At 36.0% G+C, this 17,553-nt stretch overlaps 1 protein-coding gene across 4 annotated transcripts in view; it reads left to right on the top strand.

The window, feature by feature from the left end:
- Window positions 1–17,553, top strand: part of THSD7A (thrombospondin type 1 domain containing 7A) — a 188,902-nt gene that overhangs the window by 82,490 nt on the left and 88,859 nt on the right. For 3 of the 4 annotated variants that reach the window (XM_033511863.1, XM_015619008.3, XM_033511864.1), the window contains exons 3-7: window positions 5,515–5,763; window positions 7,317–7,498; window positions 9,208–9,276; window positions 12,914–13,069; window positions 15,481–15,684. In XM_033511863.1, the coding sequence (XP_033367754.1) occupies window positions 5,515–5,763; window positions 7,317–7,498; window positions 9,208–9,276; window positions 12,914–13,069; window positions 15,481–15,684 (860 nt within the window). The remainder of the gene's footprint in view (window positions 1–5,514; window positions 5,764–7,316; window positions 7,499–9,207; window positions 9,277–12,913; window positions 13,070–15,480; window positions 15,685–17,553) is intronic. The other variant, XM_033511862.1, reaches the window with a different exon arrangement.

The following is a 17,553-nucleotide window of genomic DNA, read 5'->3' as shown; positions in this document are numbered from 1 at the left end:
GGTAGTCCTTGCTCTTCTTCCTTAATATTTAGTTGTGCTTTTTAAAAACCTGTTAAAGCATTTGGGATTTCCTTAGAATGTTGTTCTTTGATCTGAAACATTCAGAAGCAGCTATCTTTTTCTTCTGAACTGCTGAACCTCCTCTTACAATATTCAGTATGTCCTTCTTTGCTTCTTCCAGGCAGATAGCCTAGTTTTTGACTGCATCTTCTTCAGTCATCTAAAGTTTTTCATTCATTCATTCATTCATTTGGTCAGTCTTGTTTGTTTAAAACATAATTGGATTATGGGGTTTTGCTTTGGAGAATGCAAGCAGAAGTGCAAAAGGAGTAATGAAGTTCCTTCCCAAAAGGTGGGAAGACAGAACAGGTTCTGACTCCACAGCTCTTCCTGATCTTGAAGGGTATGTGGTATCCCATCACTGCGACACTATTTAGTGAGTCAAGAGGAGGAAGAATGCAGTTTTTCCCTAGGTTTTGTGTGTGGTGTCTGACAACATAGATGCCTGTTGAGTGTCTCTTAATAATGTCTGCTCTGAACTCTGATATGGGGGTGTCTGCTTTCCACACCAGTGGTGAGGGTAGGTCAGTCATGCCAGGGCTGGAGCAACCGGGCAAATCTGTAGGTACACCTAAAAAGAAGCCTAGTGACAGGAGCCAAGGCCCTGTGGACATAATCCACTACTACATCAAATAGTCAACCAGGTTTAAAAAATCACAGTTTACAATTGAAAAAAAAAAAAAAAATTACATTGAAGTCCTTTCCAGTCAAAGCCCTGTGTTTTGTTCCTTCTGAGTGCCAAGTGTTTATGTTGGCATCAATCTCCTGAACTGTAGTCGTGTTATTCATTTCAGAATAATGGAAATCTCTGTATGTAATCAAATGGAAAATCATCTAGAGAAAAAACAAATAGATCAGAATTCTGAGAGAATGAGTACAGTGAATGAAGTAAGGAATAGTACCCGTGAAAATTTCATTTATGACAATTGAAGTTGAATATTGCTAATGGGAAAACTGAAGTTGAATGTTGATAATGGTGAAGGAATAGAGGCAAAATAATGAAGACAAAAGTTACTGAAGAGACTATTTAGCTTGTATTAGCCTTGACAGTTGGGCCCCACTACTTTACATTATAGTCAAAAACAATAAATAGCAGTTCTTGTTAACTATCAGTAGTGAGTGAATGAATTTAATTTATTGTAAAGGACATGTTCTTCACTGTTCAATTTTACATTTAAATTACAAACCTTGTTGCTCCATTATATTTGAGCATGAAAAGCAGTGTATCAGGAAAAGTACAAAATCAAACTTCAAAATGATATCTCCTTAATACCTTGTGCTTGTGACTCCTATTTCCATTAACTTACAGATTTTTGAGGTATACTAATTTTAGGAGTATCCTCAGCATGAATATTGAGCAAGCCTTAAATCCAGACCAATTTGAATCTCAAAGGTGCACACAGAATAGAAAGGATGTGTAGTTGCAGGATATAACTGTGTTCAAATCAAACAAGACCATGTGAAAGAGGACTCTTGGACCTAATAAAGAGACAGTCAAGGAAAGATCTTACTGAAGTGCCAAAGCTCCAAAATGCCACAGGGAAAGCAAATACAGTTATGCAAGGCTTGAAGTCAGAAAATGAAATTAACTGAGCACTTTTTGTGCAAAAATAACTATCTAGAGTTATTGGTCAGTAAAAAAGGTGTGTAGTGCATCATTTTCTAAGATTATGTACATACCAAAATCTTATGTAGTTTTAGGGTGCATTTATATTAGTCCATGGAAGAGAACACTGTAAACTCTTCAGTCCAAAGATTCAGCTTGTATTCCAGAAGTCTGTAAGCCATGGTTTGATGGAAAACCAGAGTGTATCTTGGGATAGTGTGACTGAGTACTTGCCATGTTAACATTTTTGCCCTCTATTTTTTACTGCCAAAGCAGGTTTCCAACTGTATGGATTATTAGTTAGTTAAGTTAGAACCTCACAGCCATTCTGATGCTCCTCTTCATCTTTTCTCTTTAATTCATCTCTCTAATTACTAGTCCAGTCTGACAGGGAGGAAACACTAGCAAAAGCAGAAAATCTCTTAGTTGTACAAGTAATGTATGGAGTATGCTCATACAGCAAAGAGTCCTACTGCCTAGTTTAAAACCTTTTTTTTCTATTCATCTTGCATGAATTTAGAGTTCAGTCCTACAGTCATGCATTACCATTACCATTTGGCTTCATGAATGCAGTATGCACAGCTTTAGCTATTGCAAAAATTTATCAGAAAAGCCTATTTCTTATCTATTTGAATTTGTAGAGGAGGAAATTCCAATGTTCGCTTCCATTTTCTACACAACTTAAAAGACAGCTTTTGAGACTGAGATTATAAACACTCATACATGTCATTGGCATATAAAATCAAGTTTTCCTGATTCTTTAAAGTTGTAAAAGTATTTTTGATTCTCTAGTAGATCTTTAGAATACCTCAGAAATATTTTTTTTTCCTCTTGACTAATCTAATTTTTTCACATCTTCTAAAGTTTATTTTTGACTAAAGTGAGTTCTTTCAACTGCACAGTTTGCTCATTTGTACACAGGTACTGTGTTGTAATTTGCTCCAGGCTTATGTGTCAACCTTTACTCTCTCCATGTCTTTAGCCTTAATTATCCCATAAATTACTTTGACATCCCTAGGTGTAACCTTCCTATCTTTAATTCTCAAGTGATATTTAGTTTTTATTTATTGCTGTAGAAGCACAAACGAGGCTGCAGAACGTGAGTAGGCACAAATTCTTGACCAGATGTCTTCAGAAGTGGTTGAGCAGTAATTATGTTCTCTTGGTTGTTCTTTGGACCAGCATTGCCTTTTTCTTTACTTCTTTTGTCTAATCTATGTCTTTGAGGTCAAGAATAGGTTTACTGTTGCCTTAATAGCAATAGGGACCATTCATCCCCTCTGATGTTTTGTTTTGTTTGTGATTGCTTTCTCTTTCCATCATGTCATTTAAGTGCTTTTATACCTTAAGCTTCATTTCCCCACTATAACTCTTGTCTGAAATGGTACTTTCTCAAACCACTGCCTTAGTTCAATTTGTGCAATTCCTTCTTCCCTGCCAAAAAACTTGAGGCATTGTCCTTTGAATATATTCACTGGATTGACAGCAGGATGCTGCAGACTTTACTAGTTACCCCTAGGCTGCTGCTTCTTGTATCCAGTCTGCTCTGTTGACTTTTAACAGCATTTCTATGTAACTCATGCTTTTCTTTCAGCTTTCCAAGAAATTATCTGGACACACCTATATGGGTTGATAGTGAGGGCTTATTTGTGTCCTCCCTAAGCTTCTTGAATGGTTAACTTTGTATATAATGTGTATTTAGATGTTAGTCAAGGGCATGGAGATGTTTGGTGCAGAACTTGTTGGATGGTATCATGAAATGAATGTTAATTGTCTATTTTTATTTTCTGTTGTGTTACTTGCTCATTTACCTTTTATTCTGTGAGAAGATTCACCCAAGTCTGCATGACTAAACAAGACACATAAATCCATTAAAAAGTGCAGAGAGCTTTACATGAAAGTAAGCTTTGCTTTTAGTTATTTGTGGAGATAAAATCAGTACCATTAGGTACCAAACACAGAAAAAACTATTTTGTTTAACAAACACACTCCCAGGTTTTGTTTTAGAATCAGTCTGCTTGTTTCTTCGTGTAAAATAAAGTTTGAAATATGTGATCTTTACCTTACTTACTTGTTTAAAGTACAACACATATTCTTCTGCTGCCTGCAATATGAAGGAAAATTCTTGATAGTGGCCATTTCCAGTTAGCTCTCACTGTTTCTCTAACTTGCTCAAGGAAAAACAAGTGTTAAAAGAACAAACAGCAGCTAATTTGTTAGTGCAGCTCTTTCTAATTGTAATTACCTCTACCCTCCCACAAAATAATATGTCAGTATGCATAACAGAAAAGAGATTGTGTAGTGGTGATTTACAGTATCAGTTTTTTGTTGGTGTTTATGCAGTACTGCAAGTGGTGCCTGGTTTTAATAAGCAAGTAAGGAAATAAATAGATAACTCACTTTTCTTCTTGCTTGTCTCCCTATTAGTATTTATGTTCTGGTTACAAGAGCTTAAGAGCATCCTTGTTTTTTATTTAATTTAAAATTATTTTATTTTACAAGTAAGTATTTGAAGCGAGCCATTTTAAACTCTGTTTTATTTTTGTTAAGGGTCATAAATAAACAGTGGAGTTAGTAACATGGTACAATTCTGTTTGGGTCTTCTTCATGACCACATATGGAAATAATTAGTGACAAACATTAGCCTTTCTCGTGTAACACTTCTCCAAAATAAGTTTTGAAACAGATGCAAAGCCCATAGACTATTACACATCATTAGTTAACCTCTTCCCTCCTCACCAAAGCCACTTTGTGGTGGCAATTTTATGCATGTTCCCTGGCAATATGCATCTATAATTAAACTCAGCCCCAGTCACAGTGTGTGTGAAGAGATTGGTTTTTTTCTGCCCTCAGAGGTGTCACATTGGATGGGAACTTAGAAGGGGAGGATACTTCATCTGTTCTACACAAGAGTTTGCAAATACATACTTGCAAATATACCAGTTATTAACAAAGTAAGTTATAAGTGACCAAGCATTCAATATATTTGCCATGTTAGAAACCATAAGGAACATATCTTTTCTCCAGTCATTAATATGTGTCTTTGGGGGATTAATGAGCCTATATGTTTTGTCAAAGGTACAGAAATGGATCTATTGATTTTGACAGTACCATAGTCCTGTGCCAGATGGGGCTACATGTAGGTGAAAAAGACCATTATTAAAGAACAATTTTCTCAAAAACTCGTGTCTTTCTCCACAAACAGGATGTAGTTTCTGTCCTAAAGCAGAATATAAGTTGACTATCATGGGTTAGGGTTTCCCCATCACCACTACCTTAGGCACAATAAGAACATTAGGAGACTCCTACTGAATAATCCCCTATGGCCTGTTAAGCCCAGCAGTGTCTCCACCTTATTGTCTACAGTGGTAGAAGGACATGCAATTTAAAGACCAAAAGTGTGACACTGCAAAAACTCCTTTATCATCTTGGTTTTTGATCCTCCCTTGCTTGAAACATAATTTCAAGAGAAAAAGTGTACTAAAAATAAAAGTATACCTAAAAATAAGAAGTGAAAAATGTATGTATTTCCTCTATTGTACTTCTATACATGTAGGAAGACATAGATTTTACAATATTCATATTCACAGATACGGCAATATTTTGATCACAGATATGGCAATACTGGTCATTTTTTACTATAGAAAATCTTATTTGTTTGGTTTGAGTTGCTGTTGCCAAAAGCCCTTTTGGCCAACTTTTTGGGGTCAAATAAATGTGGAGTAAAACTAAACAGCTTTAAAAATATTTACTGATTTTTATGTAACCACTGACATTGCTTTTGCTGTAGGAGTTCATGACTCTCTGTGGATGTGCGTGCTAAAAACTGTAACGCTCTCTTATTCCAGCTTCTGCAAACAGGAAAAGCTGCCCATCACATTTCAGTCCTGTGTGATCACGAAGGAGTGCCAGGTGTCAGAGTGGTCAGAATGGACCCCCTGCTCCAAAACCTGCTTTGACATGACAACCCCCAAAGGGAACCGTACAAGATCACGGACCATTAAGCAGCTCCCCGTTGGCAGTGAGAGCGAGTGCCCACAATTAGAAGAAGCAGAGCAGTGTGTTTCTCAAGGAGATGGAGTAGCACCCTGCATTACGTAAGTTGGTTCATTTCAGTTCCCTGCCACTAAAATGAATAATTTCAATTAAGTGTAAGGGCTGATAATGGAATATCAACCAAACCATTATTAAAGAAATAATAGGTAGGACTTTACCTTTTATCTTTATCCTTGTTTATTCAGTGTTCTTGAAAGCCTGAAGTCTGCAAATAGCTCCCAGTGTAGTATAACCAGTGCCTTCTCTAAATACAGGAATAATAATATTTTCTTTTCATTCATCTAAATTTTTAAAAGACCACATTTGCAGATTCAGGCAAGAGGAAATAAATTAATTGTATTCATTTTTCAGCAATCTTTTCTCTACATAACATTTCTCCCAGAATCATTGTTTTCTGAATTTCTTTTCTGTGTGCAAACCAAACGCTGAGCACAGGAAAGGGGTGATAAACATCTGGTTAGCTAACAGACTATTTCAGTGAGACTTGTATTCAGCACAACAAAGGCATTACTGGGCCCCAAATGGGAAGTAGGAGAGGCTAACAGTGACAGAAAATAAAATTTAGGAGAAATGACAGCAAGCACTTCATGATTCAAGAGATTGCTGTAATCCTTATCTAATCAAAATTAATATTAAAGTCCCAACTGTGTTTTTTCTTTATTAAAATAAGAATAGGGTCTGGAGAAATGTCACTTGATGTTAAGCATCTTTGACTGTGGTATTTATTTTTCAATTAAGGGTTGAAATATCATCTTTCTTTATCTCCAGCTGCATTAGGAAGCACTTTGCTTTATTTGGCCTTAAAGTACTTGTTAGGTAGGGAATTCTATGGCATTTCTTTCAGTTCATAATCCTGACTGGGGCTTTAACTGTGAGTCAAAGATCTTCTTTGCTGTGTATTCACTGATTAGGAAGCTTCAGCTTCTCATCATTCATCAGTACCCAGCAGGGATGCTTCAGTACTGCAGAACAATCTCCCTTTTAACTGTGAAAAGAAGAACTTATGGAAAAGTTTTTCTGTTGTCATAATAAAAAATACAATTATAATTTCACCTTAATATCCAGAAGAAACTTTTGTGTCTCCTATCAAAGATAACAGTAAGTTTTTGGGTTATTTGGTGAGAGGGCAGGAGAGGGGGAGAGTTGTGAGGTTTTTCCCTCATTTTCTGGCTCTCATGTTTCTCAGCATTCACATCTCTTTTGTATTTTGTATTTTGTTTATATAAATTGTCAAGCTCTAAACAAATGCTGAGAGTCACAATCTAGTAAGTTAACTTATCTGAACATGGACTATATGTCTCTGTATATCAAGCTTTTCTTCCCTCAAATAAAATATTTTTATGTGTAGTGTGTTTCAGGAATTGAACAGAAAAGATCCTCTTAAAGAGTAATGATTTTAAAAATTAAATAATACAAAAAAAGTTTCCATACACTTAAAATGCAGGATTTAATGCACCTTTGTGTGCAAGAAATTGTGGTGCTCAAGCCTTGTATGAAATGAATGAGGTTACTGAGGTGTTTCAGCTTGTATAATTTAATACTGGTAAAATGGCTCCATGATTTCTGAAGACCTAATTAACCAAATTTGATCCAGGTATGGCTGGAGGACCACTGAGTGGACAGAATGCCGTGTTGATCCTCTCCTTAGCCAACAGGACAAGAGGCGAGGAAATCAGACAGCGCTGTGCGGTGGTGGTGTTCAAACCAGGGAGGTGTACTGTGTGCAAGCTAATGAAAATCTCCTCTCCTACTTAAATACCCTCAAGGACAAAGAAGGTAAATTTGATTCAATTGCAATTAAATTTGTGTGAAATCAGAGCATGTCGGCATTCCAGAGCCCTTTCACAGCCATTGTCTTCTGTGATGAGTGCCTCCTTACCTTGTGAGTTACTGCTATTTTTTAATTCAGATGAAAATACTTAATTGCTGTAGCACAGATTTCATTCTCTATGCTGAAAATGTAGATTCCAAATATAAAATCCTACAAATTACTATTTCTTAATGTCTACTGAAAAATACTGTGTGGGATACCTTTCCATAAGGAAAAAAGAACATGAAAAGGTGGGTCAGAAGTCCTATATCTATTTCTTCATCTACTCTAGGTTTCTTGTGTGTCCTTCATCTGGGTGATGAACTTGTGCTGCTTGATGTGTATGGAATATGTAAATTCTGGCATGTAAGCTCAATATAGAAAAATGTAAAAATAGGATTAGATTTCATTCTCAGGAAATTGTTTTTCTTTCCTTGATTTGGTCAAGTTTTTAAGTAGCTTTCAAGACTTCAAGCCAATATAGTTTCATGGTTTTATGAGAGATTATTCCTTGTCACTGTTAAAGCCTGTACAGCTTCCTAAGAAAAGAGACAATAGTTTAGAACACAAAATTCTTTATTAATTTCATAATCTACAAGCTTTAGAATAACACTTGAGTAGTTTACATTACATCTGCTTCTGTATAGTAATGCAGCACTATAGATTCATAAATCAGTGAAATTTAGTTAAATTAATTTAGCTTTTTAATTAAATTTTATCCTCTACCTATTTCATACAATCACACATTATTATTAATAAATAAATAAACACAGCCATGTACTTCAGGAAAAACAACATCAATATGCAAATCCAATGTAATACCACATTTTGCCCAGGGCTGGCCAAACAGCAGACTAGTGAGGTTCCTGCTGTGGTTTAAAGGTACTCTCAAACTTGCCATAGAGGTAGAGTTTGTGGGGAATGTTAATGCCAACATCCATTTCAGCATGACTGCTCAGATCAGTAGGGTGTGACTTGTGAGCTCTGCAGCCCCACATCTGTATTTATTAAAGAAGAAGCTTTCAAGCCTTTGTCTTATGCAAATCAGCTCTGCCCAAGGGCTTTTAGTAAATCGCCTCTGCTGAACAAAGTTTAGACTCCTCTGCCGTAGTGTGAACTACAAAAACCTCCCAGCTAAGGAGAGGTAACAATAAAACCAGTGGCAGCTTACTGTTCAGAATGATGATTAGGATTTTGGTAGGCTCTGAAGTCGCGCCAGATTAGGCGTGTGTGAAATTTACCCTTATCAGACTGTGACAGGAATACATGGAGCCCATCAGGAGGTAATCTCTGCAGGCTCCTGAAAGCTGATTAAAATGTAACTAGTCTTTGGATACATAAACATGAGAACAGTTTTTCAAGAGCTCTAACTGGGGGTGAAGTGGTTCTCAGTTTAAAAAGGAGCTCTGGGCTGTTTCTGCATTAGGGGACAGATTTTCAGAAGAGGTGCTGCTCTGCTCATCCTCCTCCCTCTCTGTCCCCTCGTAGAATAGAAAACAATGAGCAGTTTGAGGATGGGAAAAAGCCAGGGCACATATCCACCAGATTGTGCTGTGGGGAAACGCCTTCAACTCAGTGTAGTTTGCTGTTGGTTGTAGCAAATGCTGTCTTGGTAAGGCTGCTTTAAAGACCTCCATTCTCACATACTCATGGTGGCGTTTCCCTGTTATTTCAGAAAGTCAGTCACAGAGCAAGTCGAAGGCTAGTGCTGCACCTCTGCTATCAATCACTTTTGAAATAACAGGTAGGTAAATTAAGGCCTCCAACCTGACCTTCCCATTAACAGCATGCAAAGGAGGCCATGTCCCTTTTGGGGGACCTTGTTTGCTATATATGTATAATTAACATGTTTATGTAGCTCTGAAATAGTTAAATGGATTTGAGCGTTCTTAGAAAATTTCAGATCAGTTTGAAAGTGACAAGCCAAAATTCAAACTAATGAAATCCATGAGCCAGCTGGGATGCTGGAACAGTGGCCTGCTCCACTCCACATTTTAGCTAATGACTGCTTTTCCTCTCATTCCTGAGCATTGGGAATTGTTTTGCAGCTTTCATCATAGCTGCTGTTTCCAGTTCCTTCTGTAGATTTAAAACACCAAGTTAGGCCTCTGGTACTTCTAAAACTTAGCTGAACCAGAATCCCTCATTCAGGTCAGTAGAAAGAAGAAGGAACATTGGTTGTAGTAGTTAAGCAGTAGCAATAAAGTTTCCTGGAGGCCACAGTCATTCTACCATTTACTTGCCATTGACTTAAATTTTTTCATCTCTATTCACTTACTTAACTGGTTTAGTCATAAAGTTTCTCTTACTATATGAGGTGGACTGTTTCATCTTATTCCGAGTACCTTTAAAACCCTTGATGTAGAATAAAGAGGAAGAAAGTTCCTTTATGGGCATAAATTTATTCTACATCTGAAAACACACATTTGTTGCCCTATTAAACACAGGGGAACTGCTTACATGCATGGAATTGTGCCATTTCTCAGAGCATAAGATTCTGAATTACCTAATGTTTTTTGATGAGAGAATTCAGCATTATAGAAAATGAGAAGAAAATATGTTATTTAATTGTTGGTCATAATGTGTTTTGGGCTTGGGTTTTCCTTGGGATTTTTGAGTGGAAGTACTTGGAGAAATTTCTTTGTGTTATTTGCTTTGGAACCAGTGTGATTAACAACCAGAAAGTGAAGTATGAAATTGTGTCTTAAACTGATGCAGTCACATACAAATTCAGTCTCTTTGCTAGCCTGGTCATTCCTGGGCACTAGTTTCTTGAGGGTCTTTAGAGAAAGGTGGAGAGTTTGATATCTTGATAAATGTAGCAAATGCATGAAAGCAGAACTGTTCTTTTTCTTTTCAATTGTTTTTAAAATGCAGTAATTCAAGAACATATTTTCCAAGGATATAAAATATATTAAGCTAAAATTTCCTAATATAGAAGACGATTTGAAGAATGGATAATTAAATCTTATCTTAGTTTTTAGGTTGCTACCCTCAAACCTGAAATTCCTTGAAAACTGAACCTAATTTATTAGATTGAAGGAGAAAGAGAGATTATCAAAATGCAATAACTTTCCTTTCTATTTTTGGCCCGAAATTTTGTCAAATTTCACATAGATCTTGTAGTATTAAACATAGTCTAATTGGCATTCAACATTACTTCCAAAGAATAAAGAACAATCTTTATTGCTGACACAAGAGAGAATGAAAGGAGAGAGATAAGACAAGGTTTTAAACTGTAAATAAATGCACCCAGTATCATTTTTTCTCAGAGTGTCTTTGCTAAACAATCAGCATCAAAGCCTATGCTCAGTCATACTTTTGTGATGCTGAAAGAAATTGATTTAAATTCATGGGGGTCATAAGATGCCCAGGCAAAGCTGTTTTCTTATTTTACTGCCACCTCAAAAAGAGAATTCTCAGTAATCCTGCATGAAATTTATCTTAAGTGCTCAATGATGAAAACATTTTTTAACAACCTGAAATAGAACTTTTCTGTCCTATAGTTGAATTCCTTCATTGTAAAAGTAAAGTATAAGAGATAGCATTTGTACATCACTTAGGGTCTAAAAGCAGCATTTGAAAAGCATTTTGGCATATTTAAAGATTTATTGATATCTGTGATATTAAAAAAACCTGCTATTTAAAGCTTACAGATTAAAGATCTTTGTTATTTTTCTGAGTCAAATTCCCTGAACTAGTGTGATGATAAGGATAGAGATAAAGCATGGAATTCCTCAGAGCATTTTCTCTGTTCCCTGAAGCAAGACTGTGTCTCAGGGGCATGATTGGCCCTTAATTTCAGCTGCCTCACTTGGGCAATTCCCCAATTAAATCAAGGTAAAAAATGTATGGATAGCAGTTACTTACTGTTTTGTTAGAAACTATTCAATACAAATTTAACAGGCAAATTATGTTTACTTATAATCATTTTCTACACCAAATATCCATATTGTGTTGATTATCATTCATTTTAGCTGTGCATGTCAAACTTACTGTAAAATTCAATGGTATGGCATAAACTTTAATTTCAACATAGCATTATGATTATGAAAGATCTCATCTATCAGGAAGATATTTTGTCATATACTGTATTTACTTGATCTGAGAGTCTTTCCATCAAAAGTGGTGGCAAAAATTAATGATGTAACTTCCCTATGGGAAGAAAAATACAGAATGGAATGAAAGTGTTTGAAGTTACAGAATATCATGTTTCCTCAATCAACCAAAGTGAAATAATGTGTCAGACTTCTAGCAGACATTCTCTACTTACTGTAATATTTTGTCAAGTCCTGTATTATGAAATAGACTTAAAGTCTTATTTTCAATGAAATGGTACATTTTCAGTTAGAGTTCTGTGCCTTACTCTGGCACCTCATAGGATTGTCCTGTTAATTCTGTTACCTAGAAAGTCAAAAGAATGAAGTATGGAAGGAGAAGGGTTATTTTCACCCATATTATTGATCCTTAAAGAACAGAAGACTCTGCCTTTACATGTGTCTCTATAGATAAATAACACTTTAAAAAAAATAAAAATTGTCTTGTGCAGTTTTTACAACTACATATATACATGCATTATGCATACTATGTATATATTATGTATGCTAATAAATTTATCTATTATATACACAATTTTATATTATGCATATGTACTATATATAATTATATAGTATAATTTTATATTATTATATATTATATAATACTATAGCTATTATAATTTTACTATTATATATATTATATATTGTATATTTATACACATATATTATAGGAAATGCAAACCATATATATCTGAAAAAAGCCTTTCTTCAACTTAAGCTGCTGCTGCACAAATCTTACTGCTGAGTGTGCTCTTGATGGTCTTTAAGGTAAAAAAAAAAAAGGTTTTGCCATAATATTAGCTGTGTTTCAGGTAAAAGCTTAAAAATAATCTTTTAAATATTAATTAACCAGGTCTTTGAAGTTATAGTATCATGTAGCTTACATATACAAGTGCAAAGGGGTTTATGCAGCTTTTTGTTCAGTTTCTTAAGAGAAGAAGTAATGAGACAGCAGGAGACAAATTTATGCAGAGTGCAATGTGAACAATTGTTGTAGTGATGTAATTTACCTCTCAAAGAAGAGGACTGTGTCTGAGGAGGTGCTTCAATATCTACATTCATCCCATCTCCAAATAATGGGATTTGACTTTGTTCATGTACAGAGCAAACTGTCTCTTCCATTCAGTTTTTGTTCAAGGCAGGCATTTTTTCATCTTGTCATCAGATTAAAATGATGAGATAGCAGCCTTTCTGACTGAAGGATAGTTCTGTCCGCTGACAGAGGACAGAGCTGGGGATCATGATCAGTGACGTATGAGAAATATTTTAACTTTGTTTTGACAGCTTCAAGGCCAGTAGACCGTAAACTGTGTACAGGACCTCTTCCCAGCACCTCCCAGCTGTGCCATGTTCCCTGTCCTACAGAGTGTGAGACCTCGGCATGGTCAGCCTGGGGACCATGCACCTATGAAAGCTGTGATGACCCTCAGGCCAAGAAGGGTATGTAAAAATTCAGCAGAGCCTTTTAATGATGATATTTACTATTCCTGAGTCACTAGCTTATGCGAGCACACTAAATTTTGTACAAAGAAAAGTGTATCTAGTGCCTCTGGGCATCAAAACAAAGTCGAAAAATTAGTCCATAAAAATTAGGACTACATTTGACATCACTGTTACACCAAAGGTAGCAAAAATGTAGTCTATTCACTAGGCTCTCAGCATCAGTTTGGGTTTTTACAGGTCAATTCCAGTTTCAAATCCTTTAGATTTCAAACCTTTCATTCCTCTCAGATGGAAAGGGATACAGCTGCTGTGTTCAAATCACAATTTTGGCACTGTCTGAAATGGAGGACAGAAGCCTCCTTTGAGGTGTGTGGTGTACAAGGCACTCAAAGATTTCCAGTTCAGTAATAGCTTAAGAACTCACCATTAGACCGTAAAGCATAATCTGGCAAAGAGATGGCACCGTTCACTGTTGATACGTGATGCTGTTTTACTTATGACATATGTGCTGGTTTCAATTTCAACATGTTTACAACTTATTGCCATGCAGAACAGATTGTAGTAACCTGACATCAAAATAGGAAAACGAGAATACAGTGACAGGGACCTCATGTTGGAAGTCTGTGGGCTTCTGGCTGTAAATGAGAAAAACTGGCCTAGTCACTTCTGCAAAGTGATTATCTGATAAAAGCTGGGAATACTAACTTGGTTTCTTGATTGAAAACAGTTGTAAGAAAGGGCAGCCACATATGTCCACTGGAAGGAACAACTGTGATTACTATGTGTGCTTAGCTGGATCTTTCTGGCATACTGCTAGCTATGCTTCTGTCTGGGCAGCAATAATACAGGTTTTAAAAAGCTGTTTTGTGGAACTCTGAGACAACCTTGATCAATTCAAGAAGGAAAAAGCAGTTCAGTGTGCAAATCTATCGGATTAAGTCTCCTCTGAGTACAGCTGTCAAGTAGTCTGTTATTTCTGTTGCTGTTCCATCACTGAAAGATTTTCTACATTTTCAGGGGTAAAGTTTAGATTTGTGAGACTTATTTGGACATCTGTGTAATAGAAATACATTAGGATGTGCTTCGTGCAAACCTTTATTCCTGCACACATGAGCAGGGATCTTTTCTCTGCTGCCAATGCTTGCTTCTTATCTGGAAATTCTTGCATTTTATTTTATAATTGCATTGACAGTTCTTCTGAGAGAATGATGTGAAAATTGTACAGGCACTCCCACTTTTAGCAGCATGTCTCTCTACATATTTCCAGATCATTTGCATCCTTTGTTCCTGTAGATATCGGAGCTCTTTATTTTTGAAATTATATAAGCCTTTTTTGTCTGGCTTACTAATCCTTTTGCACATAATTTGGCTGAACTCTTCAATTTAGGAAAAAAGAAAAAACAGCAACTGAAGATAAATGGAAATGTATTTTTAAAGTAAATACTTAATATAATTGAACTAAGAGGCATGTCTTCAAAGAATCAGTTATTGAACATGTGTGTTTGAAAACTCTCCTGTTTAGTTTGTGTCCTTGTAGTTATATGTAGTATATAGTAGTATATACATATTATTTTATAAAAAGAAAATAAATCTGTGTATTACTAACTTGCCTGAATACTGATATAAAACAAGAGACTGTGAAAAGATATGAGAAGAGAAAGTATTCCTTGAATCCATTTGGTTTGGTTAGATTTTTCTGACTGTATTTAGTCTGCTTTTTCCAATGGGCCATCCTGAAAGGAGAGATGGGGCTGCTTTTGGTCACTGGCATTGACTGGGCAGATGACACTGTGCATAAAGGCCCATCTGTCTCCCCATTTTAAAATGAGTCTAGGCAGTCTTAGGGAATTTTTTAAATGTTTGCAACGGAATATTGTGATATTTATTACTGAAAATGTATTCAAAGGACTTGAGTTTATTTCCATGTTTTTCTTTTTCTCTCAAGATTGTCTTTTTTGTCATTTTATTTTGGACAGTTGGAGGGGAGAGAGAGTGTTTATAAGCTGATTTCACTTGATAATCATTCCTGTTGGAACATACCTGAGAAGAAAACAAACATATTTGAGAAATGGTAACCCAGCAATGTAGTCAAGATTTATGCAATGAGATGGATCTTGTAAGAGTGATGCTCAGGAAATGATCCTGTCTCCTTCCTGGCGTATGCATGACTATGATAAACAGGGACTTAAGGCCAAGCCTCCTGAGGAGGCCCAAAACATTGAAACTTGTAAAATATTGTCTATAATCCTTCTCTAATGAGTTCTACCCAATTATCTAAAATGCACTGTTCTGTTGAGTGTCTGTGGTATGTCTCACAGAGAAGAGAAATAGAACCGCTCGCTCAGGTGTAGACAGATAAAAAGTGGTTCACTTCATATTTTAAATTGTTATTTTCATGGACATTTCAGGCTTTAAACTAAGGAAACGTCGCATCACCAATGAGCCTACAGGAGGAACAGGAAACTGCCCTCACCTGTTGGAAGCCATCCCATGTGAAGAGCCCTCTTGCTATGACTGGAGAATCACGGGGCTGGAGGAATGCATTCCTGACAATGAAAAGCCATGTGGCCCTGGCACACAGGTTCCTGTTGTCGTCTGTGTCAACAGCGATGGTAAGATGGATGCTTTCTCCTACATGCCACACCAGCTAGAGTGAAGATACTAAAATGTAGTCCAAAAGGGTACCAGTTTTTCTTCTCAGCTTTCCTGATCCTTAAAACCAAGCTGTCTGGAATAGGTATAAATGTCTATTAGTACTGGAGGGGAAAGGAAAGTTGCTCTAGGACTAAGCTCCTTCACCTACATTGTGTAGGTTTTCAAAGCTTCACAAAGTGATTTAGAGAAAATTAAATAGAAAACAGCTATTGTTTGCCAGTAGATCAGATTCATGCCTGCGTGGCTTGACTGAATTCCCTGATGTAATCCCACTAACAAAGCCGATCCTCTGAGCCCAGAAACAAATAAAATGTGAGCAAAGTAAGATGCATTGCAGTAAGTATAGCTGGAAGAAAAATAATAATGTGTTTATCAAAAAGGATGGTTTGATGTGTGTTATGGAGTTGGGTTGACAGTGCAAACTGTCTTGTTTCTTCAAAAGGACAGAAAAACCACCACCATTATTCAATTATCTTTTGGGAGACAAAACAGATCTTGCATGACATAGTCATAAAATCCAATTTTGAAAGCTGCTTACAGAATACTTTAATTTACTGAAGATTCGTGAATTACTGTTGTGAGAATAGTCCTTATTCATTAGTAATATTATAGTCTAGAGGAGCATATAAATTAAAATAATTGTATTGACTGCAGTGTAGTATGGTAAGCAGCTTCTAACTTCCAACTGAGGATTAAGTAAGAGGACACCTCCAATGAGTGTTAACAGCTGTGCAAAATATTTTGAAATTAAATCAGTCAGAAGTAATAAGAACTGATTATAGAGATATTTAAATCTTGAGCTTTCATGCTGAAGACTTTCGGTTGTAATTGAGTTTTGGGGCTTAAATTGAAATGCTTTGAGTTAAAATGTAAGCTTTATTATTCTGCATACACCTAAGACAACTAGTAACCATTTTTGCAGCTCAGAAGGAGATTAGCCTAGAATTACAATATTCAATCTACCATATTTTATGTTCTTAACTCAAAAAATTTCCCTTAGCAATTTAATAATTTCTTGGCAACGACACTGAAACTATTTGCAGGGTTTTTGCAGACATTTTCATATGCAAAATGACCTTTTCCTTGTAAATCAAGGTGTTTCCTAAATAATTGTGAAGACACTTTAAAAAAATTCTGACACAAAAAGACAATTAGACAAATTAGACAACAGCTCTTTACTAGATTATGGTTAGTTTGGCTCACCTTTATTTTGAGGAATTGTGTTTTCTCACACATCTAACCTGATTTTTTTTCTAAACTCTAGTATAATAATTTATATTGACTATAACTTACTGTATATTTGGAGCATGCAATTGAGCCATTAAACTTTGAGATGTCTTTTATGGATATGTTATTTTTTGTTGAAACACACAGGATTTTCTCTTGGCACTTCATGGGCTTTGGTTTTGTCCAAATTTGACTTCAAAGACTTGTGTTTGACTTTTTAACTCCCAGTATTTGTTTTTGTCTTTCTGTGATTCTGAGTTATATGGCATTATATGTATTGCTGCAAATACATGGCCTTATACATTGCCTATATCAGTAATCTGCCTCAGAAAGAGTGAGAAGTCAGGGTTTGGCCTGTCAGTCTTTAAGATTAAAGAGTTGTGGGCATAGCTTCAAAGAATGGAGAAAATAAATTGCAGCTATGTCTTGTTTTATAAAGATCTGATCACCCACTCATCCAGTCACAAAAATATGTGTTCAGTTACACTTGAAAGAATGCAAGAGCAATGGAGAGTAATGAATTGTCCCAGCTCTTCTTTGAAATTTCTTCTTTTAGTTAACAACCTTCTGTGCACTTTACCAGTACTACCAAGTGTCTT

The sequence above is a fragment of the Parus major genome, chromosome 2 (assembly GCF_001522545.3).
Source record: "Parus major isolate Abel chromosome 2, Parus_major1.1, whole genome shotgun sequence".
NCBI lineage: Eukaryota > Metazoa > Chordata > Aves > Passeriformes > Paridae > Parus > Parus major.
This window is presented reverse-complemented; position numbering and strand designations above follow the sequence as displayed.